At 35.3% G+C, this 23,111-nt stretch overlaps 7 protein-coding genes across 17 annotated transcripts; 4 read left to right on the top strand and 3 right to left on the bottom strand.

The window, feature by feature from the left end:
* Window positions 1-7: 7 nt before the first annotated feature.
* On the top strand, window positions 8-2,738 carry Cog3 (conserved oligomeric Golgi complex subunit 3). Of its 2 annotated transcripts, XM_081981730.1 has the most exons (3): window positions 8-511; window positions 1,547-2,323; window positions 2,378-2,738. In XM_081981730.1, the coding sequence occupies exons 1-3, from the start codon at window positions 163-165 to the stop codon at window positions 2,653-2,655; spliced, it is 1,404 nt and encodes a 467-aa protein (XP_081837856.1). In that variant the 5' UTR covers window positions 8-162; the 3' UTR covers window positions 2,656-2,738. The 2 variants fall into 2 exon arrangements, with proteins under 2 accessions (XP_081837856.1, XP_081837855.1); XM_081981729.1 differs by having other exon boundaries at window positions 46-2,323.
* Window positions 2,733-8,807, bottom strand: Hsp110 (heat shock protein 70Cb). 3 transcript variants are annotated; one of them, XM_081981723.1, is made up of 12 exons: window positions 8,488-8,807; window positions 7,188-7,386; window positions 6,945-7,128; window positions 6,598-6,889; window positions 6,337-6,539; window positions 6,070-6,278; window positions 5,822-6,008; window positions 5,408-5,727; window positions 4,626-4,946; window positions 3,597-3,739; window positions 3,212-3,540; window positions 2,733-3,155 (listed from the first exon to the last, which is right to left on the bottom strand). In XM_081981723.1, exons 1-11 carry the CDS (start codon window positions 8,601-8,603, stop codon window positions 3,225-3,227), a joined length of 2,490 nt encoding a protein of 829 aa, XP_081837849.1. In that variant the 5' UTR covers window positions 8,604-8,807; the 3' UTR covers window positions 2,733-3,155; window positions 3,212-3,224. The 3 variants fall into 3 exon arrangements, with proteins under 3 accessions (XP_081837849.1, XP_081837848.1, XP_081837850.1); XM_081981722.1 differs by having other exon boundaries at window positions 2,733-3,540; window positions 8,488-8,806; XM_081981724.1 differs by having other exon boundaries at window positions 2,733-3,540; window positions 5,459-5,727; window positions 8,488-8,801.
* A 403-nt stretch (window positions 8,808-9,210) lies between these two features.
* Window positions 9,211-14,215, top strand: fbl (pantothenate kinase 3 fbl). Of its 3 annotated transcripts, XM_081981742.1 has the most exons (9): window positions 9,211-9,473; window positions 9,625-9,808; window positions 10,537-10,708; window positions 11,706-11,881; window positions 12,520-12,693; window positions 12,749-12,993; window positions 13,045-13,221; window positions 13,357-13,492; window positions 13,544-14,215. In XM_081981742.1, the coding sequence occupies exons 3-9, from the start codon at window positions 10,570-10,572 to the stop codon at window positions 13,706-13,708; spliced, it is 1,212 nt and encodes a 403-aa protein (XP_081837868.1). In that variant the 5' UTR covers window positions 9,211-9,473; window positions 9,625-9,808; window positions 10,537-10,569; the 3' UTR covers window positions 13,709-14,215. The 3 variants fall into 3 exon arrangements, with proteins under 3 accessions (XP_081837868.1, XP_081837870.1, XP_081837871.1); XM_081981744.1 differs by lacking the exons at window positions 9,211-9,473; window positions 9,625-9,808 and adding an exon at window positions 9,958-9,980; XM_081981745.1 differs by lacking the exons at window positions 9,211-9,473; window positions 9,625-9,808; window positions 10,537-10,708 and adding an exon at window positions 10,836-11,411.
* Window positions 13,998-16,269, bottom strand: LOC145730511 (F-box/WD repeat-containing protein 4). 2 transcript variants are annotated; one of them, XM_081981738.1, is made up of 8 exons: window positions 15,947-16,269; window positions 15,569-15,886; window positions 15,346-15,515; window positions 15,143-15,290; window positions 14,946-15,059; window positions 14,626-14,785; window positions 14,403-14,563; window positions 13,998-14,331 (listed from the first exon to the last, which is right to left on the bottom strand). In XM_081981738.1, exons 1-8 carry the CDS (start codon window positions 16,138-16,140, stop codon window positions 14,322-14,324), a joined length of 1,275 nt encoding a protein of 424 aa, XP_081837864.1. In that variant the 5' UTR covers window positions 16,141-16,269; the 3' UTR covers window positions 13,998-14,321. The 2 variants fall into 2 exon arrangements, with proteins under 2 accessions (XP_081837864.1, XP_081837863.1); XM_081981737.1 differs by having other exon boundaries at window positions 13,998-14,250; window positions 15,947-16,268.
* On the top strand, window positions 16,070-18,233 carry LOC145730510 (uncharacterized). Of its 2 annotated transcripts, XM_081981736.1 has the most exons (7): window positions 16,070-16,202; window positions 16,541-16,655; window positions 16,754-17,041; window positions 17,096-17,330; window positions 17,379-17,675; window positions 17,734-18,011; window positions 18,072-18,233. In XM_081981736.1, the coding sequence occupies exons 3-7, from the start codon at window positions 16,817-16,819 to the stop codon at window positions 18,207-18,209; spliced, it is 1,173 nt and encodes a 390-aa protein (XP_081837862.1). In that variant the 5' UTR covers window positions 16,070-16,202; window positions 16,541-16,655; window positions 16,754-16,816; the 3' UTR covers window positions 18,210-18,233. The 2 variants fall into 2 exon arrangements, with proteins under 2 accessions (XP_081837862.1, XP_081837861.1); XM_081981735.1 differs by lacking the exon at window positions 16,070-16,202 and having other exon boundaries at window positions 16,484-16,655.
* LOC145730519 (uncharacterized) lies at window positions 18,028-19,225 on the bottom strand. Its single transcript, XM_081981754.1, has 3 exons — window positions 18,999-19,225; window positions 18,688-18,933; window positions 18,028-18,634 (listed from the first exon to the last, which is right to left on the bottom strand). The coding sequence occupies exons 1-3, from the start codon at window positions 19,098-19,100 to the stop codon at window positions 18,299-18,301; spliced, it is 684 nt and encodes a 227-aa protein (XP_081837880.1). The 5' UTR covers window positions 19,101-19,225; the 3' UTR covers window positions 18,028-18,298.
* Sec6 (Exocyst complex component Sec6) lies at window positions 18,946-22,475 on the top strand. Of its 4 annotated transcripts, none has more exons than XM_081981726.1 (3): window positions 18,946-18,964; window positions 19,771-21,999; window positions 22,064-22,475. In XM_081981726.1, exons 1-3 carry the CDS (start codon window positions 18,962-18,964, stop codon window positions 22,175-22,177), a joined length of 2,346 nt encoding a protein of 781 aa, XP_081837852.1. In that variant the 5' UTR covers window positions 18,946-18,961; the 3' UTR covers window positions 22,178-22,475. The 4 variants fall into 4 exon arrangements, with proteins under 4 accessions (XP_081837852.1, XP_081837853.1, XP_081837854.1 ...); XM_081981727.1 differs by lacking the exon at window positions 18,946-18,964 and adding an exon at window positions 19,261-19,404; XM_081981728.1 differs by lacking the exon at window positions 18,946-18,964 and adding an exon at window positions 19,287-19,389.
* Window positions 22,476-23,111: the final 636 nt, after the last annotated feature.

Below are 23,111 nucleotides of genomic sequence, written 5' to 3'. Positions count from 1 at the left end.
CTTGAGAAGTTTTGATCATAACTTAACCTCAATTTTCACAAATTTGTGTTTTTATTTATTTAATATAATTTGTAATCATTTGAGTACGTTTGCAAAAACTAAATCTAGTAAATTAAACAGTTACGTTCTTAATGAACGGTTAAAATAATTAAGGCAGCAAACATGAGTCGTCCGACTGCAAAAAATGGGGCTGAAGACGATCGTGAAAAACAGATTCAAGAAAATGTCACCAAATGGCAATCTGCTGAAGACCCGCTAGCGCCGCTCGACGAGGAGCAGAAAGACTTAATCTATGAACTCAGTGATATAGTGCAGTCATTGTATTATGATTCTGGCAAAGGACAGGACCAGCCTCAACCTTCTGGTGTAGAGCAGTCTGACTCTATGCCAGTTATTAATAATAATAAAGATTTTGTTCAGTGGATGGTTAAAGTGGAGAAAGAAATTCAACACGAAAATTTAAAAGAATATCAAGAGTACTATGAGTGTCTGTCCAGACATTTGGTAAACTGTGAGTCTGTTTTTAAACATTCAAGTTCAACAGTGAATTCCATAAATAATTTAAAACAAACCTATCAAAATGTTATTGAAAAAACAAATTATTTGCATAATTTAAGTGAGCAACTAATGGTCCATCAAAGGTTGCTCAAAGAAAAAAAGAATGACATAAATAGTAAACTTAAGTATTTTGTGTCCTTTTCCAAATGTCAGGAATCAGTAGAACACTTGGGCTATAGTAAAGTAAACACAAAAGATTTTATTGCAGTTTTAGATACTATTAATGATGCTATAGGTTATTTAGATAAAAACCTTAATTTCAAAGAGGCTAAAGTGTACAGAATGAAATATGAAAGTTTGTTAAGCACTGCATTATCATTTGTTTATAATTTTGTTAATTCTGTTATTAGTGAAACCACCAAACAAATATTTCATGCAGAAAAAATTGACACTGAGCAAGAAAGTGTGGATTCAATATTTTCATTGTATTATGGAAAGTTTCAAAGTGCTTCTGGCAAAGTGAAGCTTATTTTAGACTACATTGAGTCAAAAGAGGATGTCAGTAGCTATTATCACAACACTTTATATGACTGTCAGAAAAGTTACTTTACTCAAAGACTTCCAATCTTGGAGGTGGCAGTGTCAAAATCTTTGGGGGAGATTAAAGAAAAACACAAAACTGATTTTAGTGTTCTATTTCGTTCTTGTTGCCTTTTCACCATTAAAGTATGCATGGATGAATCTAGGTGTTACAACTATTTTTTTAACAACATTTCACCCCAACTTCATGATTATCTGGGCACTTTAAGTCAACATTTGTATGACAAGTTAAGACCTTGTCTGATTTTAATAAATCACATAGAAATCCTGTCTGAATTGTGTGGTATATTAAAAAATGAGATGTTGAGTGATAAAGCTTTGAATGATGAGCATTTAACTAAATATGTTGAGGTGCTAAGGCAACTACTAGAAGATGTGGAAGAGAGACTAGTTTTTAGGACTAATGTCTTCTTCAAGCATGATTTAAATGACTACAAACCTTCACCAGGTGATTTGGCATATCCAGAAAAGTTAGTTCAGATGGAAAACGTCGTTTTGGACTTGAAAGAGAGACGTCCAGACTCTAGAGCTTCTTCAGTTGTGTCACTTGAATCACAAGAAGTTGCACAAATAAATGCTCCAATTGCCACACATTTAAGATCATACACTGGCAATTCACCAGCAGATTTGCATGGCATGTGGTATCCTACAGTCAAACGAACTTTGGTGTGTTTATCCAGGCTTTATTTTTGCTTAGATAAAGATACATTCCAAGGCTTAGCTCAGGAAGCTTTAATAGTGTGTGTTAGAACAGTGCAAAATGCTGCAGAGCAAATTTCAGCAAGGAAAACCCCTATAGACGGAAAATTGTTTCAAATTAAACATTTGTTGATCATCAGGGAGCAAATAGCTCCTTTTCAAGTGGATTTCACTTCCAAAGAACTCAGTTTGGATTTTAGTACAGTACAAAAGGCTGCAGTGGATTTGCTGCACAACAGAAGACAAATTTTCTCTTTTGGCAGTAATAATGCCCTTCTGGAATTTCTGCTTGAAGGCACTCCAAAAGTTAAAGAATACTTGGTTGACTCAAGAAAGGAGATTGATAAGCAGCTCAAGCTTTGCTGTGAATCATTTATTGCGTACGTCACTAAAGTCCTTATAGGGAATATTCTAGATTGGATTGAAAAGGCTGATAAAATTTTAAAAATAATTCGCGTGGAGAATACTGCTGTCAATGATTTGACCGTTAAAGGACAGACTTTCGGTAAACCTGAAGTTGTGGCAGGTATGCTAATTGTAGGAAGTGTTTTTATATGCCTAAAAAAAAATGTATTTGCAGGGTTAATTACGGAGGCTCAGAAAAATATGAAGGTAAAAATACCGGAAGTGCAGCGCTCAATGCAACTCTACCTGGCTAATAGGGAGACGGAATTCATCTTGTTCAGGCCCATTAAAAACAACATAATCAATGCATTCATGCAAATTGATCAGATTTTGCCCAAGGGAGGTTATTCGACGGACGACCAGTTGCAAATTGCTTGTCCCTCACCTGAACAAATTAATATTTTAATTTGTTCAGTGTCACTTACTTTAGATCAAGAGAATTTTAGTAGTTAAAATGATTGTTATTAAGTTTATTAATGTGTAATAAAGTGTTAAAAATGGTAAGAAAAAACAAAATAAAACGTCGAGTGGTGAAATTAGGTTGTTTTAATAAACAATAAAAAAAATTGTAACCAGAAACATCAAAGGTTTTTGAATTAGCAATTTCCTAGGAAAAAAGGTGTACCGCTTTTTTTATATAAAAGCGTTTGTTTCACAATAACTCATTCAAGCAAAACTTATAGGTATTAATCTAACTAGCAGTGTAGACTCCTACCTACTTACATTGTAACAGAACACATATTAAGTATATGGTACAATGCTAGCTGAATAAACATGCCAAAAAAATAAAAAAATGCATTCACATCTGGTACACTAAACAAAGAAAAATCGAATAAAAACAAACTTTATTTAATTTCGAGAGTGTGAATTTTATTATTCAACTAGAACACGTGAATACTTAACGGAGAAATGGGGCAACCGGTGTATTAGAGTCCATTCATACACAAAACCACCTAAACTTGAGTTATTTTAAATATAGTAATAAGTAATTTAAAACACCTATAATCACAATTATATCTCGCCTACGACCATTCCATTTTTTCTTGCTGTTGTTGATTTTGCTCCGGATTCGCAGCGTTCGGTTCGGCCTTTTGGTCTTGCTTCTTTGACTCTTCAGGCTCTTTCGGTACTGGTTTACTCAAAATCGGATTCACAACGTTATCGAAATTGTACTTTTCCTGTCTGATTTGGGCGATGGTGATTGGTGGTGGCAAATGTTTAGGAGCGCGCGCCAATTTAGTTCTTGCCTGGTCCAGCCAATTGGCGGCGTCTTTGAACGCTTGCTCCACTTTGGACATTTCTTCGTCGGTCAAGTGAGCCACTTTTGGATTCCGACTTCTACACAGAACATTGTAATGTTTACCAAAAAAAGTAAAATCAAAAATACGACTTACCTCTTAAGCTCTAAATATTTTTCGCATTGTTGTAGAGATCGGGCAAAATCTTCAACGATGGCAGGTCGCAGTTCACATTCGATTTTACGTTGCTGAATCGGTTCACCTTTTGATTTCAGATCGGCTAATTTGTCTATGTAAACCTAGAAAATATTGTCTGTGTTAGGAAAGAAGACGATTCAACGCCATTCAAACGCTCAATCAAGGACATTTAGATAATTCATGTCTTCCAATTTTGCAATTGGCTAGAAAGAGAAGGAGAAAGTTCAATAGTGTTTTCTTGATGCATAAAATGCTGTTTATTTTTCCTATTTTTAGAGAGGCAATTTTAGAGCATAGTTTGACAGTTTTGATGTTAGTAACAGTTGTGACGTGTATGTAGAACACTATTTAGGTAGACGGCCACGTGACAATCACGTGGTTTTAGAGAATATTTGGAGTAAGACTGTTTTAAGCGCATTTTTAGAATCCTTATTAAATTTCCTATACACTAAATTGAAAAAGTATATGAAAAGTTTCACAACCAATATAATGGCAATAACGTAATTAAAAACGGTAGATTATATTCAAAAACATATTATGACAGAACAGGGGTAAATATACCGTTTTAACGGTAGACCTGGCAACATTGGTCGAAGTCGGAGAAAATGTGACAAAGACATTATTTGTTTCTTGATTGTTCCATTTAATAACGGGGTAGATTTTGATGGGAGGAGCGAGCGGGGTGAAGTTGTTGGAAATGAGGTAGATCTACCCCCATTGGGGTAGCTCTGGCAACGCTGCCTCCAAAGTTTGCTGTTAGCGTCAGCTGGCAAACGGCAATAATCATATCGAATCTATCTCACAGGTACGTTCGCATTTCTTTATTTGCCGTATCAGAGGAAAATTGGATGACTTTGAATAGTCTTCTTTGATGAGAAAGATTATACAAGAATTAAAGTATGATAACAAATAAAAAAATATTGCATAAAGTTCACTCAAAAGTGACAATTGATTTTGTTTTACTTTGGAGCCCTGAGATTAACTTACCTGTTTGTTACAATCTTCACCATCCTCGTACAACCAATTCTCCATCTGATCCAGCTGGCTGACGAGTTGCTCTCGGTCAGCTTCGAGAATGTACGGCGCCAATTCATCTTCCGAAGACACTTTGCTACGTAATTCGTACACGTACTCTTCCAAAGCGTTCCTGAAATCAGCCCGTTCCTTTTCCTGTCGGTCGGACGCGATCATTTGAAACTCTTGCTCAGTATATTTGTCGAGTTCGACGTTCGAGAACCCGAAAGTAAGCGCTTCAATCGGCAGTTCGATGCTCTTGACGATTCTTTTCTTTTTCTCTTTTTCACCGTCCTAAAAATTTCAGCTTTACTACCCATAGTTTGGATTCAACTTCAGTATTAGTATAGTAACAATCTTAATTCCAATATGAAAATGTTATTTTGCAATTTTTTCATATCAGAATTATTTTTTAGTGACAATTAATACCCGCCAAAATGTTTTTATGATCGTTTTGTTTTTCTTAAATAACCGGCAGATATTCATTGTTAGGTTTAGGTGTAACTAAAAAAAAAGGAAACCAGACAGGGGGAAGAGTACGAAAATATCTACAAACAAAAACAAACAGAATTTTCGTTTTTGACACTGCCGGCTGACTGCAGCGTAACGTAACACGCTGTCTCGTTGTGAACGTAACAAAAGCCAACCAAAATGAATATAAAACAATGAACAAAACTTAAATTATATCTTTACGGTGGAAAAATCAAATTTAGCCTGTTGGCCCAACTAGCGGCCGGCAGCATTAAAATGCGTACCCCGCTTAACCAGGATGTAAATTTCTTAGTCCAGCGGTAGCCGGACCCTACCTCTGCCTTCTGTTGTTGTCCTTTGGCGGCGTCCACGTTTTCGTCAGGTTCGTTTTGCTGTTCGCCGTTCTGTTGCTGCGGCTGTTGATCGGCCGCGCTATCCACGTTCATTTTCTCGTTCTCCGGTGACTCTTCGGCCGATTCTTTCGCTTCGAGCAGGGACGCGCTGGTAATCGTCATGATGCCGTGCAGATTGATGCGGGCTTTTACTTTAATTTTTTGCGGTTTACCGTCCGCACTAGGTCTTACATCCTTTACTACCCATGTACCTAGGAAAAATATGATTCTGTAAGCATAGGTCTTTAACGCTATTAATCAAACTGAATTAGAATGAAATTAACTTTCCTAGTGGCAAAAACTCACCAATATTAAGGTCCGGATAGGGTACTTGGCCAGAATAAACGGCATGAAGAGAAAACGCTTCAGTGCGATAAAAAGTCAAAACCTTCGAGAACGGTACGGCGTGATTAACGGGGAATACCTCCAAACCTCCCCGCGACTCCCCTCCAGGACAATCTGCACCTTCCCACACCAAGTTCACTGGGTAATTCTGTAAAATTGTTTTTCCTTCAACAATTTTCCTAAGACAATTACTAGTATCAAAAACCAACCTGAACATCGGTTACGCTAAAGTCCCGCACTCTAACAGCGGGTGATAACATAGCGCACTGCAAAGCGCATCCTCTAGCCACCGCCTCGTCTTGATTCAACGTGGTGCTTGGCTGCTTTTGGAACACTTTTTCGATCAACTGTTTTATGGCCGGAATTCTGGAAGAACCGCCCACGATTTCCACGGCGTAAATTTCGTTAACATTCAATCCTAAAAATTACCCACATTTCTTATAATATCAAATTTTTAGCGACATTCTCACACTTACCAGACTGTTGCAAACATTTTCTCAGTGTATCTTCTACTCTTTGGAACAAACCAGCACAAAGTGCTTCCATATCAGCCCTCTTCAATTCAGACTTCACATCTTTGTCCTCCATGAAACACTCAATAGCCAAAGGTAAAGTTGTGGAGTTGGCAGACATTTGCTTCTTCAATTTTTCTACTTCTGCCAGCAGTCTGATATAAGCTCTACAATTTCAGGATTGCCATTAGGGATTCACAACAGAAAAATCTGCAGACGATTTACCTGGCATTCGATTTGGCATTAATGCGATATTTCTGTTGAAAATCGGCGGAAAAATGATCGGCCAGTGCTCGATCAAAGTCTCTACCTCCTAGATAAGGATCGGAAGCTGTGGCTAACATTTTTAGTTTGCCCTTATGGAAGGAGCAAGCAAAAACTTGAAGAGAAGCGTAACCGCAGTCTAAGAAAACTACGTTTCGGGGTTTTTCTTCCTCAGCTGGTAGATCTTGCTTGTATATTCCGTAAGACAGGGCAGTGGCGGCGGATTCGTTAAAAAGTCGCAATACATTTAACCCTAAACCAATCCAATGTAAAACCAAAAAGATCACATAAGAACAATCCAATCTTACCAGCTATGGCAGCTGAATCTAACAAAGCCTTTCGCTCATTATTAGTAAAGTAAGAGGGAACTGAGATTACACAATCATTGATAGGAGTTTGCAGGGCCACACTGGCTGTATCTTTTAGTTTCGTTAGTAACATTGCCAAACATTGTTCTGGAGAGAATGTATGCTCCTCATTCAAATAATTTACCTGCAAAGTTTTAATACCAAAAATAAACCCTTAATCACAATCTGGGGGTGGTTACAAACTTTTATTCCAATATTTCCACTTTTGTCTTCCAAAATGTTGAACGGTAACGACTGTATTTCCCGTTGTACATGTGGATCCTGGAACTTTCTACCTAGAAGCCGTTTCAAGCCGTACACAGTGTTTTTCATGTTAGTGACCTGTTGATTTTTGGCGGCCACGCCCAGGATACGATTTTTATCGGAAAATGCAACATAGGACCTGAAACGGTTTAAAAATGTTTTCTGTTTTAATCGAGGTTTTAACTGATGTCTGGTTTTTGTTATTGTGGCAGTAGCATGATTTTTACTACTCTTACATAATGGGTATACAACATAAAACATTAAATATACTCTGAGAGACTTTAATACATGCAAATAAGGCTTGGGATGTTAAGAGCAATGAAACACCAATTTTTTTCTGTATATTTGACTGCCATATTTGTCCAAATTTGATTGAAAAACACCAGCGAATAACCTTCTACTAAGAAACCCTTTGTACAGTAAATCAATCCTGCAGATAGCACACTCAATTTTTGTATTTATTACTGACTTACTGAAATTAAATCCTTTATTAGTCCATTGTTTCAAAGTAACAACAACTTCATACAATATAAAACATATTTTCAATAGCCACATTATTAAGAATTGAGTGTTATCTAACTAATTATATAATAATGACCTGTTCATTATTGAACAGCAGAAAGGCAGTGTTCATTGTAAAAAATGTTGCTCAAATATTTTGCGTTTGCATACACCTAATAATTATTCTTATTAATACAGAAATGCCTTTTTCTATTGTTACTCTTTGTCAGAAATTAGTTTCTACAAAATCTCAATTATTGTTTAATATAGGTACTAAACAGTCAAGTAAACGGCTTTTATAATACATCCCATTTTTGATAGTGGCTGGACTTAAAAAAAGGAAGGAAAGGATGGTTGCCTATAAAGAAAGGATTATAGTTCAGGTAGAATATGACAAATTTGTAATCTTTCCATGGCAATTATACAATTCCCAAGCCTGTTTGTTCTCTGTTCTGATGATTGAGGGATTTGTAGATTTGAAACTGGCCACAAGCAGTAGTGTTATTATCGAGGTTATTATAACATTCTATGTATCAGTAAACCACAAAACATGAATCAAAAGTAAAATTCAAACAAACATTAAATACAATCAAAAAATCCATATATAGACATTGTGTGTTGTCAAGGTGAATGGTCCCAAGTCCTTTGGATGAAGTCATACACCCACTACTTGTTTGCCGTTTGGGATTTTCGGGTAAACCAGACTCACGCAGCCCCTAAACAAAATAAAACAACTTACGGTGTGGCCCTCAAACTGTAATCATTGGCGATGGTCTCAATTCCGCCCGCTTTCGCAACTGCAATATAGCAGGACTCGTTCCCCAAATCTATCCCGATCACTGACATCGCGGCCATCGCTTACGATGCTCCAATTCTTTTTAAAGTGAAACTCTGGTTAATCGTTTATCACAGTACGGAAATGCCGTTGGAATGATATTCACAAACGCTTTTTGAACGTTTCCTCGCGGAATTTACAACGTGCCGGTCAAATCGCGATTTGTTGAAAATCTAGAACGGGAAAACCGACGACAGCTGACAATTAAAACTGTCACCGAACACTCTGGAATTTTTCGCGTTGTTTTGTTGGTGGTCGTTGCAACCGGCAATAAGGCAACACTGTTTGCAAGTTATTCCTGCTTCCACAAAACAGCAAAAAATTTGTCAGCCCTGTAATTAAAATAATTCTAAAAATCTATAATACAATCTGACATTTATCAATATCCGGTTCGCTTCTGTAACAAGAAATATCTAAAATAGGTTAAAACTTAAAACCAAAACTTTACCAATGTTGCCGTATTTAGTTTTTATTTAATTCCAAAACACTAAAGAAGTAAACGTGGTTCTTAGTTCGCTCACGTGGTCTCCTTATGAAAAAGCTATAAAACATACTCGTGATTTTAACTTAATATGTTGACAATTGTAAAAGACAGAACTGACTAAACTGACGTTTTGTCATTGTCAATTGATTTTTATAAAAATTTGTTGTGTAAAGTTTTATAAACCTCTCCTTTTGAACTGTCGTGAAAGGAAAAACAATTAATCACAAAGTTCACAAGATAAGAATGATATTAATAAACAGGTATAAGATAATCATAGCACTGGCCTTCTCCGAGAAATAAGTTAATGCGAATGGCAATTGAAACTTGAAACATCACGGCCCTTTACTTCATTCCAATTGGCCCGTCCGGGATGACATCGGCAAATCCTCCACCAAAGACAAAAAAAGTAAATGGTTTTTATTTATTTTAATTGTAATGTACTATGTGTAATATATTAGTTACTATAAACTGGCCTTGTTATCTTATCCACATAAAAAAATCACACTATTCAAGGCAGGAACCAGGGAATGCTTAATAGAAATTTATTTGCTTTTTAGGAAGGGAATGCACTTTAGACTCTGGGGGTCATTTTAGTTTAAAACATTTGCATCTAACAGCAAATAAATTGGTTACAACAAATGGAAATCTAGTTCCAATTTCAGTGGCAACTTCAATTACCTACACCTTACTTGTACTGAAATATCCTTTAGGTGTCTTCATTAACATAGGAAATAATGTCAGGTATGTATGAACCGGATTTTGGTCCCCATCAAGTCAAATGTAGAATATTTAAATTGTCTGAAAAGTGAAGTAAAAGTGCTTACACCACAAAACTGTGTCAAACTAATTTTAGATCATTAGACCACTTGGATCAGCAATATGTGAGTGATTTTTTTTCAGCTAGATTAGACTAGTAAGTAATTTGTGTAAAAATGTTTGTATCTTAAGAAAAGTGAGTAGATTTCAGTCATCAACAGATTTATGAAAAAATTCAATAATAAAGTATTGATTTCTCTAACCTCAATTCTATCATGTTACCTGGTAATCATTTTTATAAAGTATTTTCTGATAAATGTTCTACCCAAATTAGATTGGTACTCAGGGGTCTGTATGACAATGACTTTGATAATGACCTTGAATCACCAAAGTAGGTCATTTCCAAAAATGTGACATTGACTTTCTAAATATCTATTAATTACTATGAACAACAAGTGTCTTTTTCCTCCTGCAATTGGCTTTTGAGCTGCTAAAATCATTGGTTTATATAGGAAATGTGTTCCACAATTAAGAAATTGGATGAAATATTCAATTTTACTTCACCATGTAATCCATGTACCATTAGAATAGAAACATACAGTTTTGAATATCAATACTTAAAAAAACTGCTATCAGTGTATAATAATTGTAGTTTTCCCACTTATTTACAGGATTTTGTGTCCAGGGCAAATTTTCGCATATTTGACTTTCAGGCACTGAGCATTTAACGTTTTTACCAACTGGCAATGGCTCCACACAGTTGTAAAGGCTGTTTACATCGCATCCTAGCCGAAAAAATGTCGGAAGAGGCGTCAAGTAGTAGCAGTTCCGTGGAACCGATGGAGGTGCTTCAAAACGGCTGCCCAAATGGAATTGATAATCCATGTAAGTAAAACTCACTTCCAGCGGCGGTTTGTGCATTAATTTGCCACGTTCGCGACACCACATCTTACATATTCTATATACGCAAAGGTCAACAATAACAAAAAGAGTACTTGACCGGCCGCTTTACGTAATTTACATTAAAATTATTCTATTTGCTGGGTTTGTAACGTATTCAAGTAGTGGTTTTGTTGTCGGTAGCGTGTGAATTTAGTTTAGCGGTTTCCTTCTTTTTGTAACTGTCTTTAGCCAAAGTGAAGTGAAAATGTAGTAACAGCACATTAAATCAGTGAAACAAATTGCAACAATAGGAAAAAAAAACATTATACAACTTGGAAATAGGCAGACTTTTCTTCAACACTATAAAATGCGTTTAATGCAATTATTTGTAGCACTTAAATAAATTAATAAAATAACAATTGTTTCGCACACGTATATAAGTGTTAGACTTAATAAGTGGAACTGATTGGACTTTTTTTTAAATGAAATATCAGCTGGTCAAATTCTGTTACTAGACTACGTAAATTATCCAGATAACGAGAACTTATAATCTTTGAGTGTGGAAAGTAATAATAACATTACATACTTTATCTTGCAATTTTTCGTGATTGTTCATTTGAAAAGTGTGGGCTCTAGGGTGACTTTGTGATGTGTTTTTAATTCAAAATGGAAAAACGACCCTACATTGTTTATTGTGACTTGAACAGTGAGTTTCCTTTTTTAATAAATACAGTTTTAAGTAAATTAAAGATGTTATGGAAAAATGTTGATGTTGGAAGAAGGAGTCTTTCAAAGTTTGTGTAATTTCACGCCTTGTCTTGTGTTCAGTAATTTAGAGATAATTATTTACCAGTTGATTATGTAAGATCAGGTTTATTTAACGTATACAAGAAGTGAATCAGTTTGTTTCTCATGGTTTATTTTCAAATACTTTGATAAAATTTTAAATATGTTAATATTGATCACCTTGTTCTAACTGATTTGCGAAAATCAATTCCAGCTATGCCATGGTTTGGTATGGACATTGGAGGAACTCTATGCAAATTGGTCTATTTCGAGCCACGCGATATGACGCAGGGCAAATCAGAAGAAACGGAAATACTAAAAAGTATCCGAAAGTATCTAACCAAAAATTCCTCATACGGAAAAACTGGCCACAGGGACACCCATTTACAGGTAATAATCCTTTAAGGCTTCCGAAAACTTAACTTACGCTTTTCGAGAGAATTACCATTTTAATTGGGGAACTGAATACATATGAATGAAATTGCTCATAATGAGTGGCTTACGTTTAATAAACCTTGAATTTTTTAATATTTAAAAACCGTTATATAATGGATGTATTTTTCGACATACACCGTAATTGTTCCTGCAATGAAATAAAGTCATAAAACGATATCGGTGATTTTGTCATTCACTTGACAGCACGTGTATGCTTTCTTTTAAGTGTTTGATAGACGTGAATTGCTTTAAGCACACTCGTGCCAAACATACCGAGATTTTGGTATTGGAAACTGATTGAGATGGAAATGTGTATATTTTTTTGTACTTGGAGAGATGGTTTTATTGAATTTCAAATGGTTTACTTCACTGACTGAAGTAATAAATCAAATACAAAATGACTTATTATTAACAGTAGTAACTAACATTTACTTTTTATGTTCCATAACTTTGCGTTTTACAATATTTAATTATGTAGTGGACTTTTGTTCCAATATTTTTAAACCGCAGCGTTATTATAATTGACTGGAAATAGTAACAAAATGAAAACAACAATGCCTAGCAAAAAATACCAGAACAAATAATTTTTTTAGATGGATAATGTAGAGTTGCGAGGCGTTTCAGGAACCATTCACTTCATCAGATTTCCTACGTCACAAATGAAAAAGTTTCTGTCTTTGGCCAACCAAAAAGGTATGGCGAAACTTATTTCCACCGTGTGTGCCACCGGAGGTGGTGCGTACAAGTTTGAAGCAGATTTTAAAAAGGTTTGCCTCATTTTTCAAGTAACATTAAAATATCAAATTGGAAATATTTTTTCAGTCGGTAAACATGAAATTAGAGAAATGCGACGAGTTCGAGTCGCTCTTAAAAGGACTTTTGTATATCGACAAAAAAAATCCTACGGAATGTTACTATTGGACCGATCCCAGCGATGATGCTAAATGTGCCAAAGTGAATTATGATTTTTCTAAGCCGTATCCATTTTTGTTGGTTAATATTGGAAGTGGAGTTAGTATTTTGGCGGTGAAAAGTCCCACCGACTATAAGAGAGTATCAGGAACAAGGTTAGATCGAATTTCAGCTAACTATCGGAATAATTTATTGTAACGTTCTAGTTTGGGAGGAGGAACTTTTCTAGGCCTTTGTTGTCTCTTAACTGGTTGTAATACGTTTGAAGAAGCTATTAGTTTAGCAGCTGAAGGTGATCATACGAACGTCGATAAACTGGTAAAAGACATTTATGGGGGTGATTACGCTAAATTTGGACTTCCTGGCGATTTAGTTGCTAGCAGGTAATGTTTTCTAGATTGGACAGGGAATTTTGAATTTTTGACAACTGAGAGATAAGTTTATGTTATAAGACACAAATTAATTGTGTTATATGTTTCACTTTGAAGGTATTTACAACAATATTGTTTATCTGATAGCTTTGGCCAAATGAACTCTCGCGACAGACGAAGTAAAGTGAGCAGACAGGACTTAGCCAGGGCCACACTGGTAACGATAACCAACAACATTGGCTCGATTGCCCGAATGTGCGCCATACAACAAAAAGTTGAAAGGGTAAATCATCAAAGTTAATTCAGATAAATCAATAAACTCTTGGTTGTTTAGGTGGTGTTTGTGGGTAATTTCCTGCGCGTAAATCCTGTAGCAATGAAACTACTGGCCTGCGCCATGGAATATTGGTCAAATCGTTCGATGAGAGCGTTGTTCCTCGAGCACGAAGGTTATTTCGGTGCCGTTGGATGTTTACTGCACTATCACCCGGGAAGGTGAAATCCCATTTTGTTACTAATTTAAGAAGTTTTTTGCTAAAAAGTGGCTTATATACTTATTACATACATATAAAGCATATTTATTATTAATATTACTATTAGATATTGAAATATCATTCCATAGTGATATGTATCTCATTTTACTATGCTGGAAGGTCTTTTTTATCTGAAAGAAGGCCTTGATTTCCAGTGTAAATGTATTCAAACGCACCTTGGCAACATCGCACCGTTTTTTATTGGCAGAAGAAATTTCCTTGATTTATGTCAATGGTGCCTAATTTTAAAACACATTTTTGTTTGCACTTTTACTGGGCGATTTTTATTGTTATTTGTTTTTGTATAAATTACAAGTAGGTTTTTAAATAAATAAAAATAAGGTGAAGGTACACAAGTTGCGATGAGCAGCGCACACATCTAATACATATACTCTATACTATAAACTTATCAATATAATTTATTGACAAAAATATCTTTTGTATATTAAAGTTGTTTCTTATGGTTAACTTCATACTTCATTATTTTTATTAGTCACCCCAGCATAACCTAAAAATATAAATACAATAATTAGGGTACTACCTGGCGGACGTCTGAATAAAAAGTGGCTTTGGTAACTTTTATAAAATACTAAAAAAAAAAATAAAAAACAACTAAGAAGCATCAACATAAACAGTGAAACACAGTTTGAATATACATACTTTTTAACGTAGTCTTGTTTTTGCTCATTGTCATAATATCCACTAAAATCCATAACACTTAAATTCTGATCGACGGCGGCGAATAAATATTCCGCATCAAAAGACAGACTGTAAATGGGCGAGTTTAAACTGGAACCTTTGCAAGTCCGTATAAAATACAGCTACAAAAAAAACCAACTTGACCTACACCAAAAACAAACCGCGATATTAATATAACGCTTGCCTGAATGCATCGTTCAGTTCGAACATCCCAAAGGGCTGCCCTTCCATGCAAGTACGTTCCAACCATTATGCTATTACAGTAATCGTAATCCAAACAGTACAAACCGGCGTTAAATGCGTCGTGAAATTTCTGTTCGCAGTTGCCAGTACGTAAATCCCACCTAAAAGAATTTTAGCACTGTTGGTAGTTTGTAATTGGTCTATTTTTTTGAATAATCATATCCAATATGCTGAGATTTATACACAACTGCTTTCCTAACTGATTATTGACATTTTGCTGTTAAACTTACATTACAAATACACTTTTTGTATAACAATTACCTTCTTACAAGGCTGTCATTGCCACAGGACCAAAGACCGTGTGGTCCATCCCATTTCATGTCAAATGTAGCAGAAATAAAATGTCCCAGTTTTAGACTCATTGTTTGAGTAAACCTGATAAATACATATTTTTGATTTAGTTCCACAGCAAAAAAACTTTTGTCACATATTTAAAGATAATACCCAATGTGAATTACCTTTCTGTGTCATAAATCCAGATAGATTTGCCCAGTGACCTACGGGTGTCGCCTGCGGAAGTTCCGCATGCAAACAAGGGTTTATCATCACTAAATGAGACGCACCAAGCTCGATTACCTAACTCTTGAGTGTAAATTAAAGTTAGTTCTGCAAATATCAGGGTTTTAATTGGTTGTTTAGTTGAATTAAATCACTTTCCTACCTAAGGGGTCTCTTTGTACTGAAAATATTTTGAAACAATCATTTCTCATTCCACAAGCAACCAGAACATTATCAGGAGTTATGTCCACTGAACAAGTAAATGTGTGTTCAGTTTTGTCAATAAAACACTCATTTCGATTCACTATATTTTGTACATAAACACCACCATCACTATGATAGAAGCAGGTGATTGGATTTTTAACTTTACTATTACAAATACTCACCTTAAACCAGCAACTAACAGATGATTTTTAACTGCAAACTTGGTAACATCAGCAGATGAAAAACCTACCCCAACACAACTTTGCCTATACTGGGGTGTCAAAACAAAAGTAGGTTTGGATTCAATAATAAAATCCTTATCTCTTTTATAATTGTAAATTTTTGGCCCTCTACTAAACCAAAGCCTGTCTTTTTCCAATTTCAACCAGGGCATGAATTTTTTTCTGCTGTAGAAAAACGACTTCTCTTCGTATATACCATATTTCCAGTTGTTTTGCAAACGTAGCTTTTCTAATTTAGTTGGAATTATATTGAAACATCTAAAAAATTGATTTTTTTGACCAACTTATGGTGGGATAGAATCAAAATGTCACACTCACCTAGATTTGAATTTCTCATTTTTCTGATTAGTAACTACAGTAACAGTTTTAATTAATACGTTGTCCCAAGTGTTTATAATATCCCTAAAACGTCTGCAAGTTGATCTGAGCCGACTTAAGTCATGAATATCCAAAAAACTGAAAACGTAAATTAGCAATTCCGTGGACAGATCATCGAAATAGCATTCCGACATTAGAAAATTGTTTACTGGTCTCTTGTATAACAGCTTAAGCGGATTAAACTAATTTATTTAAGGTAAAATTGTGAAATTTTCTATAAATCCTCAAAAATATTTTAAAAATTTATAAAACTTAACCTCAAATATCACAATCGTAAAATATCGATCAAAACATTATTTGACAGATAGTCTGTCATTTTCTATTTTTTTGTCATCAGACAAACAGTGGGTGTCTGTTTCGTTCAGCTCAAGTGCAACAGACGGAGAGAGACATGCCGAAACCCAAAGTTATCTATTTATAGGTTCATTGCACATGCGGCCCAAACTTGTTTTGTTTACTTAAGTTTAAGTTTACTTCCCTTTTATTTTGAAATCATTTTTTGTTTCTAATTATGACTGGTACTCTATCAATTAGCAAGTTTCCCAAAATTTGCCGGTTTTGTTTGCTAGAATCAACAGAGTTAGAGCTGATTTCAGAGACTCCAAGTGTAGAAATATTTTGGAAAGTTGCAGGAGTTCAGGACGTTCAGGTAAAATTTAGTTTTTGTTTTTACTTTATTGGTAAATTATGTAGTTTTAAGCAAAACAAAGTTTCTAACTTAAGTTTATCACATTTAACTAATTTTAGAACATCTGTGATCTGCCTCAAAAAATATGCCCAAACTGTACTAGAGTATTTAAATCATTCACAATGTTTATTAAAGACTGCCTGGACAACTTCATTAAGCTAAAAAGTCTTTTTGAGAAAACTGCAGAAAAAAATTCGAGTTATAGTAAACATGAATTGGAGCAAGAAAATGTGCCACATTTCAAATGTGAGGTGTGCAAAAGCAAATTTGATTCAATGAACAATTTTGATAGTCATATTAAAGAGAAAAAATGTTTAGGAAATAGCTGTGATGTAGTACCAACCAGGGTATGTATATGGATATGATGGTTTCTTTACTATTTGCAGTCTAAAAATTTTTAGGATTTATCACCAAAACCTTCAGAAAATTGTAAAAAATCTGTAGGTTATTCATGTTCAAAATGTGGTAAAATGTTCAAAAAGAAACATTTACTAAACACTCACATGACATGTCACACTAAAGAGTTGTTCAAATGCCCTGAATGTAGTAAGGGCTTCAGATTCCAACAAAACTTAACAAGACACTTGTTAATCCATAAAGGAATTAAAAAATTCACTTGTGAATATTGTGGAAAAGGTATAAATACAGTCCAGAACCAAAACTAGGTTTTATGATTTTTTTTAGCATTTTCCAGAGCTCATGTGCTGAAAGAGCACAAAAACATTCATACTGGTAACAATCCCTACATTTGCACTTATTGTGGTAAAGGTTTTAAAAGATATGCAAATTATTTCATTCACGTACACCGTCATAAACTTGTTAATGGTGAAGTGGACCAAACTGAAGCAACCAAACTGTACTTGCAACTGAAATGTGATAAATGCAATCGAATATTTGCCAGCAGGGGTGCTCTGCAAAACCATTTAGTGCTACATAGTGACAGCAAAGGAAAAAACTTTTTATGCACTCATTGCGGCAAAGGTTTGTTGTTTAATTACCTGGAAGCTTTCAAAGTCTTACTAATTACACTATTGGGTAGATTTCAATACAAAAGGACAGTTGGATTCACATATGAGAACGCACACAGGTTATTCACCATATGAGTGCAAACAGTGCGGAAAAAAATTTAAACAAAAGAGCGCTTTTAACAATCACAGTGTGGTACACTCGGGTGAAAAACCGTATCAGTGCAGTTTATGCCAAAAATGTTTTACTCAGTCTGGACACCTGAAAACCCACATGAGACTGCACAGCGGCGAAAAACCGTTTAATTGTAATTTTTGCCAGAAAAGGTTCACTTCAAATGGAAATTTAAAGGTACTAAGAGAAGTAATTTAAGTAAAATATCTACTTTGTATTTTTATTAATTTTTGATAGGTTCATTTGCGAACTCACACTGGGGAAAAACCATACAAATGTTTGGTGTGTAGTAAAACTTACTACAATTTAACAAGTTTAAAGAAACATAATAAAAGTCACTGCAATGGAGAAAGCGCAAACTGTGAGACAAGTTAATATGTAATATAAAATTGAATTTTATACCTGCCTTTGTTTTTTTATATCACAGAAGACAAATTCATTGACTTTTTATTCAATCTAGAAGTTTAATTTGTAGAAGCTTCCACTGCAGATCTTAACAGCCTAATTAATGTTGGTGAAGACAAATCCAAAGGTGTTTGTCTATCTTTATTTTGAAGTGTTAAATCAGCCCCATTTTTAACCAGTAGAACTGCCTCATCTTGCCGATCCTCCTCGCACGTCAAGTGTAGTGCAGAATTTCCGTAAATATCGCGATGATTTATTTTCAAGTCATTCAAATGTTCCAAGAATAGTTTCACTACCTCCAAGTTACCTTTGGAGGCTGCCCTATGCAGTGGTGTGCTACCGCGTTTATCTGTGATATTAATGTTGGCTCCACTGTCTAATAACTTAATGCATATCTGTAAATAAGTGCACAGCTAATTAAAGAAACATTGGCTAACATAAACTTTACTGGTATCCATCCTTTTGATGCAGCATACTGTAAAGCTGAATGACCATTTGATGACTGTTGGTCAACCATTGCACCTCGATCAATAAGCATGTTAACTATTTGAGTGTGTCCAGCTGAGCTGGCCAAAATCAAGGGGGTTGTTTCAGTGTCATCCAGAGGATCAATAGGAGAACCAAGTTCAATCAAATGTGTAACTAGTTTGGTGCTGCCGCCAACTGCCGCCCAGTGGATAAGTAGTCTTTGATTCTGGGATCACATTAAAGCGTTTAAATATATGGTGAGTAAATTGGAAATGAGCGAAAAGAGCTTACCGAGTCTTTGGCCGTTAGTAGAGAGGGGTCTTCTTCTAGTTTTTTTGAAACCACTTCAAAGTCACCCTTATGGGTCGACTCAAAAATGTTTTTTTGGGCCATATCAGTTAATATTACACTATTAATTTTGTTTAAAAAGTCGGTATTATTTTAAATTTAAAACTGTTTAAAATTAAAATGATAGTCACTATTCACCAAATTTAAAAGTTGTCACTTGTTAATTCTTAACCTTAATTCTTCTTCCTTTAATTCTGTCAAAATAAAGGAAGAAGAAAAAGTCTAAACAAAACAGCTAAGCAAAGTGAGGTTAATAAAAATAAACCCAAACTAAAAAGAAATAGGAAAAGTGATGTGAGTGAAATAAATGAAGTTCTAATCAAACAGGCTACAGGTAAAAGTTGTTTAAGTAAGTAAATCGATACGCATTATTAATGCGGTAAGAGTGGATTTTACTGAAATAATTTATGGGGACTTAACCAGAACCACCAATAAAGCCCATAACAGTACAGTTGTTTCCTAAATAGTTCATGGGGTTGTCTCAATAGGCATTTAAAAGATTCTCTAGTTTAGGTTTAGAGATGATATGTAGCTGTAACAGGTTGCCACTCCTAAATTGCTTAAAACTTGAAATAAGTGTTGTTCAAGTAAAATACTGTTCTTATAGTCAAGGTGCTTTCATAATTACATCATCAAATAATCTAAATGTAAAATAGTAAACACTGTCTCAATAAAGACAGTATATTTTATCCCAAATTTTCCCTGTATGTTGCAGATTAAACACAAGATGAGTAGCAACAGAGGAATCAACATGAGAGAATGGGAGGCGAACGCAAAAGCATCGGCTACCACGAAAATTGTCACCATGTTCAACAGGCCTGGACAACTAGAAAAAATTGAGCAAATCAAACAAAGATTCGCCCGTAAAAAATGCTCAGTTGAGGCGCTGTTAAAATCCGCAATGCAACAGCAACTAGATGGTGTCCGGACGGGCATCAATCAACTGCATAACTGCCTGGAACAATCGAAGGAAATCAACGCGGAGGTGAAAAAAACGTTTAACTTGTTCTCCGAGGTTAGCCGTATGCACGAAGCGTTGGGGGACGTTCGTGACGAAAATATGAGGCATTCGCAATACGTCACGGCCCGAGACAATTTAAAACATATTTTTACCGTGCCTGACAGTGTGGAGAGAACTAAACAATGGATCAATGAAGGCAAATTGTTGCATACGCATCAGTGTCTCCGTGACCTGGAAAATGCTAGAGATGATTTACTGTTTGAGCTACATAAGCTGCCCAATCAGTCGCCACACGACAAATCATTACTGAAGGCGTATTTCTCTGAAGTGGAAAGCCTGTCCAAACTGTTGGAGAAACAACTGGTGTTTGTACTGTCCAGGACTTTGAACACTGTAAGAAAAAACCCCGCCGAGTTGGTTACCGTACTGCGAATCATAAAAAGAGAGGAGAAGGCAGATGAAATAGCTTTGAAGCAGGAAAAACAAACTGGATTTCTGGCTCCGGGCAGACCAAAGAAGTGGAAGGACATGGCGTTTGGAATCTTAGAGAGGTCGGTAGAGACGCGAATTGAAGGCACCCAAGTTGAAGAAAGAAAAGATAATAAACGATGGTTAATCAGATATTTGGAACTCATAAGACAACTAATTTTGGAAGATCTAAGAGTCGTTAAAACTCTGTGTCTACCATGTTTTCCTCCAGAATATAAAATCGTTGACCGCTATGTAGTAATGTATCATAAATCATTATCAGTTCACCTTCAAGAAATAATTCAAAATGGTTTGGAAGGCACAGAGTATGTTACTATGTTGTCTTTAGTTTTTCGTACTTACCATTCAGAAGAAATGTTGGCACATCCGGATTTAGTAGAGCACACAAAAAATGTGGGTCCACTACTACCTGCACCTATCTTAGAAAGACTAATTGCAAATTATCTAAAAGACATTGAGTCAAATTATATTGAGTGGATGCAGAATGCTTTAAAATCGGAAAAAGAAGAGTGGAGGTCATCTAAATCTCCAGATGCAGAGTCCTACACTAGGACAGCAGCTCCAATCATAATTTTCCAAATGATTAATCAGAATCTGGATGTTGCCAAAACAATAAGTGACGAAATCGCTTTGAAAGTGCTGATTTTAAGTGTGGAGCAAGTTATCAAATTTAGAGACTCCTTCAGAGACGCTATTATCGATTTCAAAAATCGATATTTTGAAGACCGAAAACAAGTCCCTTATTTTACCCAATACATGATAATTATTGTGAATCACTGTTTGCAATTTGTAGAATTGGGTAATCATTTAGAGAAACAGTATTCTAGTAACTTATTCGTGACGCACACGGCAGAAAACTTCAACAGACTTAGAGGCACTTTCTTACAATTACGAAATGAAACCGGAAATTACTTGTTGGAGGAGTTGTTCATAGACTTGGATCAGCATTTTGACAAGTTGTTTAACTCACAGTGGCTGACCAGTTTAGACTCTTTAGAAACCATTTACGCCACTCTGGATGATTATTTCCAAGATTATAACAGACTTGCGGAAGCCAACTATAACTTTATTGTGGATCAGGCCAAAACTACAGTTGCTCGACGTTATTTAACGGCAATGCTGTCGCGCAGAACGTCATTTAAAACTTTCGATGATTGCATCAAAGCTGCTGGAAAAATGGTAAAAGAAGTAGAACGGTTAAATAATTTGTTCAATAACTTGTCTAGGAGTGGCAATGTCCAAGATGAGGATGAGGAGTTTGAGGCTATTGTAATGTTATCAGAGGTGGTAAAAAGTGATGATGATATGATTTCCTTTGAGTTGCATAGGGTACTAGAAAAGTATCCGGATATTTCAGAAGATCACTTACTTAGATTATTGAGTTTAAGGGGTGATTTATCCAGGTCTGACATAAAAGATAAAGTTGCGCACGTTGATAGACCTAAAGTTTCTCACAGGAGTAGCATATTCAAGTCGCTGGTTTTCCCCAAGACGGTAATAAACTTAAACTTTTAAGCTTTAAAAAAATTATTTATTATTGTTAATCAATGTATTGTAGCAACTACACATTAACGCCGTTAATCAAATAAATAGCTTCGTTATCACAACCGCAAATCACTTTATTCCTATTGATATCCAGGCTGTTAATAGGCTTGCCCAATGTGGGCATTAATGTCAAAACGTCCATTTTACTTTTGATATTGTCGGAAGCCAACCATACGTTCGTTTCGCCAATGTCGTTTTTCTTTAAATTGCGATATTTGCTTTTAGTGAACCAATGCCAAAGTTCGCCGGAACTCGAGCAACTGAACAAATTTTCCGGATTGTCGGGATGGAATTGAATTTCGGAAATTGCTCCTTCATGCGCGTTCAACACGTTGACAGGAAACGTGTTGTGACGCAAATCCCATGTTGTCAAAGCTCCTAATTCGTCTCCTAAATAGATCATTACAGTAAAGTGTTGCTGTAAATTTAGGACATTTTATTTTAGTACCCTACAAACCCAATAATCCTGTTCCAGATTTTTAAATAGGAAGAAAAATATTTTAACTTTGCTAAAAAAGTCATTTAGTCATTTTAAAAAGTTTTACAGATTATTGAGTCCTTACAGCGCACTTTTTTGCAATTACCTGCTATTATAATATGCCTTTGTGTAGGATGAAATGTTAAACAAGTTGCTGTAACCTGATCACCACTAAGCATAAAAGTACCACTTGGTTTATTGCTTCCAGATTTCAAATCCCAAATTTTTAGTTGGCCTCTCAAGTTGCTTGTAAGCACTTCATTGTGCTTTAAAAATGTTACACATTGAATTGAACAACTGTCAGCATTTTCTTAAAAGAACAATAATTATTTTTAACCTAACTAACTGAGACTTAGTAAAAAACACCCACCAAGGTATTAGGTATGTTTCTCCATGTTTATTACAATAATAGTAAGAATAAGGGTTTAAAGAGGGATGAAAAAATTGGTGTATACTGATGGCCTTAACAAAAATGGCATTTTTGATAATATGATCTAGTCATCACTTACCTATTGACCTTACAACATTAGTAGATTGAGCAGTTAAGACATTAATTCTACCATCTTCACCCACTGTCACCAAA

The sequence above is a fragment of the Ips typographus genome, linkage group LG6 (genome assembly GCF_016097725.1).
Source record: "Ips typographus isolate SLU linkage group LG6, UJ_Ityp_2.0, whole genome shotgun sequence".
In the NCBI taxonomy this organism is placed as follows: domain Eukaryota; kingdom Metazoa; phylum Arthropoda; class Insecta; order Coleoptera; family Curculionidae; genus Ips; species Ips typographus.
This window is presented reverse-complemented; position numbering and strand designations above follow the sequence as displayed.

Coding starts and splice junctions, on each gene's coding strand:
- Cog3 (XM_081981729.1), top strand. CDS start 163: ATGAGTCGTCCGACTGCAAAAAATGGGGCTGAAGACGATCGTGAAAAA. Junction 2,324..2,377: donor TAAACCTGAAGTTGTGGCAG/GTATGCTAATTG, acceptor ATGTATTTGCAG/GGTTAATTACGGAGGCTCAG.
- Hsp110 (XM_081981723.1), bottom strand. CDS start 8,603: ATGGCCGCGATGTCAGTGATCGGGATAGATTTGGGGAACGAGTCCTGC. Junction 7,129..7,187: donor GTGGAAATATTGGAATAAAA/GTTTGTAACCAC, acceptor AAAACTTTGCAG/GTAAATTATTTGAATGAGGA. Junction 6,890..6,944: donor AGATTCAGCTGCCATAGCTG/GTAAGATTGGAT, acceptor GGATTGGTTTAG/GGTTAAATGTATTGCGACTT.
- fbl (XM_081981742.1), top strand. CDS start 10,570: ATGGCTCCACACAGTTGTAAAGGCTGTTTACATCGCATCCTAGCCGAA. Junction 12,694..12,748: donor TTGAAGCAGATTTTAAAAAG/GTTTGCCTCATT, acceptor ATATTTTTTCAG/TCGGTAAACATGAAATTAGA. Junction 13,222..13,356: donor GGCGATTTAGTTGCTAGCAG/GTAATGTTTTCT, acceptor TTTATCTGATAG/CTTTGGCCAAATGAACTCTC.
- LOC145730511 (XM_081981737.1), bottom strand. CDS start 16,140: ATGTCGGAATGCTATTTCGATGATCTGTCCACGGAATTGCTAATTTAC. Junction 15,516..15,568: donor CTGTTAGTTGCTGGTTTAAG/GTGAGTATTTGT, acceptor CTTCTATCATAG/TGATGGTGGTGTTTATGTAC. Junction 15,060..15,142: donor TGGATTTATGACACAGAAAG/GTAATTCACATT, acceptor TGTATTTATCAG/GTTTACTCAAACAATGAGTC.
- LOC145730510 (XM_081981735.1), top strand. CDS start 16,518: ATGACTGGTACTCTATCAATTAGCAAGTTTCCCAAAATTTGCCGGTTT. Junction 16,656..16,753: donor CAGGAGTTCAGGACGTTCAG/GTAAAATTTAGT, acceptor AACTAATTTTAG/AACATCTGTGATCTGCCTCA. Junction 18,012..18,071: donor CTTCAAATGGAAATTTAAAG/GTACTAAGAGAA, acceptor AATTTTTGATAG/GTTCATTTGCGAACTCACAC.
- LOC145730519 (XM_081981754.1), bottom strand. CDS start 19,100: ATGGCCCAAAAAAACATTTTTGAGTCGACCCATAAGGGTGACTTTGAA. Junction 18,934..18,998: donor TACTAACGGCCAAAGACTCG/GTAAGCTCTTTT, acceptor ATGTGATCCCAG/AATCAAAGACTACTTATCCA. Junction 18,635..18,687: donor CATCAAAAGGATGGATACCA/GTAAAGTTTATG, acceptor ACTTATTTACAG/ATATGCATTAAGTTATTAGA.
- Sec6 (XM_081981725.1), top strand. CDS start 19,577: ATGATATGTAGCTGTAACAGGTTGCCACTCCTAAATTGCTTAAAACTT. Junction 19,703..19,770: donor CATCATCAAATAATCTAAAT/GTAAAATAGTAA, acceptor TGTATGTTGCAG/ATTAAACACAAGATGAGTAG. Junction 22,000..22,063: donor CGCTGGTTTTCCCCAAGACG/GTAATAAACTTA, acceptor AATGTATTGTAG/CAACTACACATTAACGCCGT.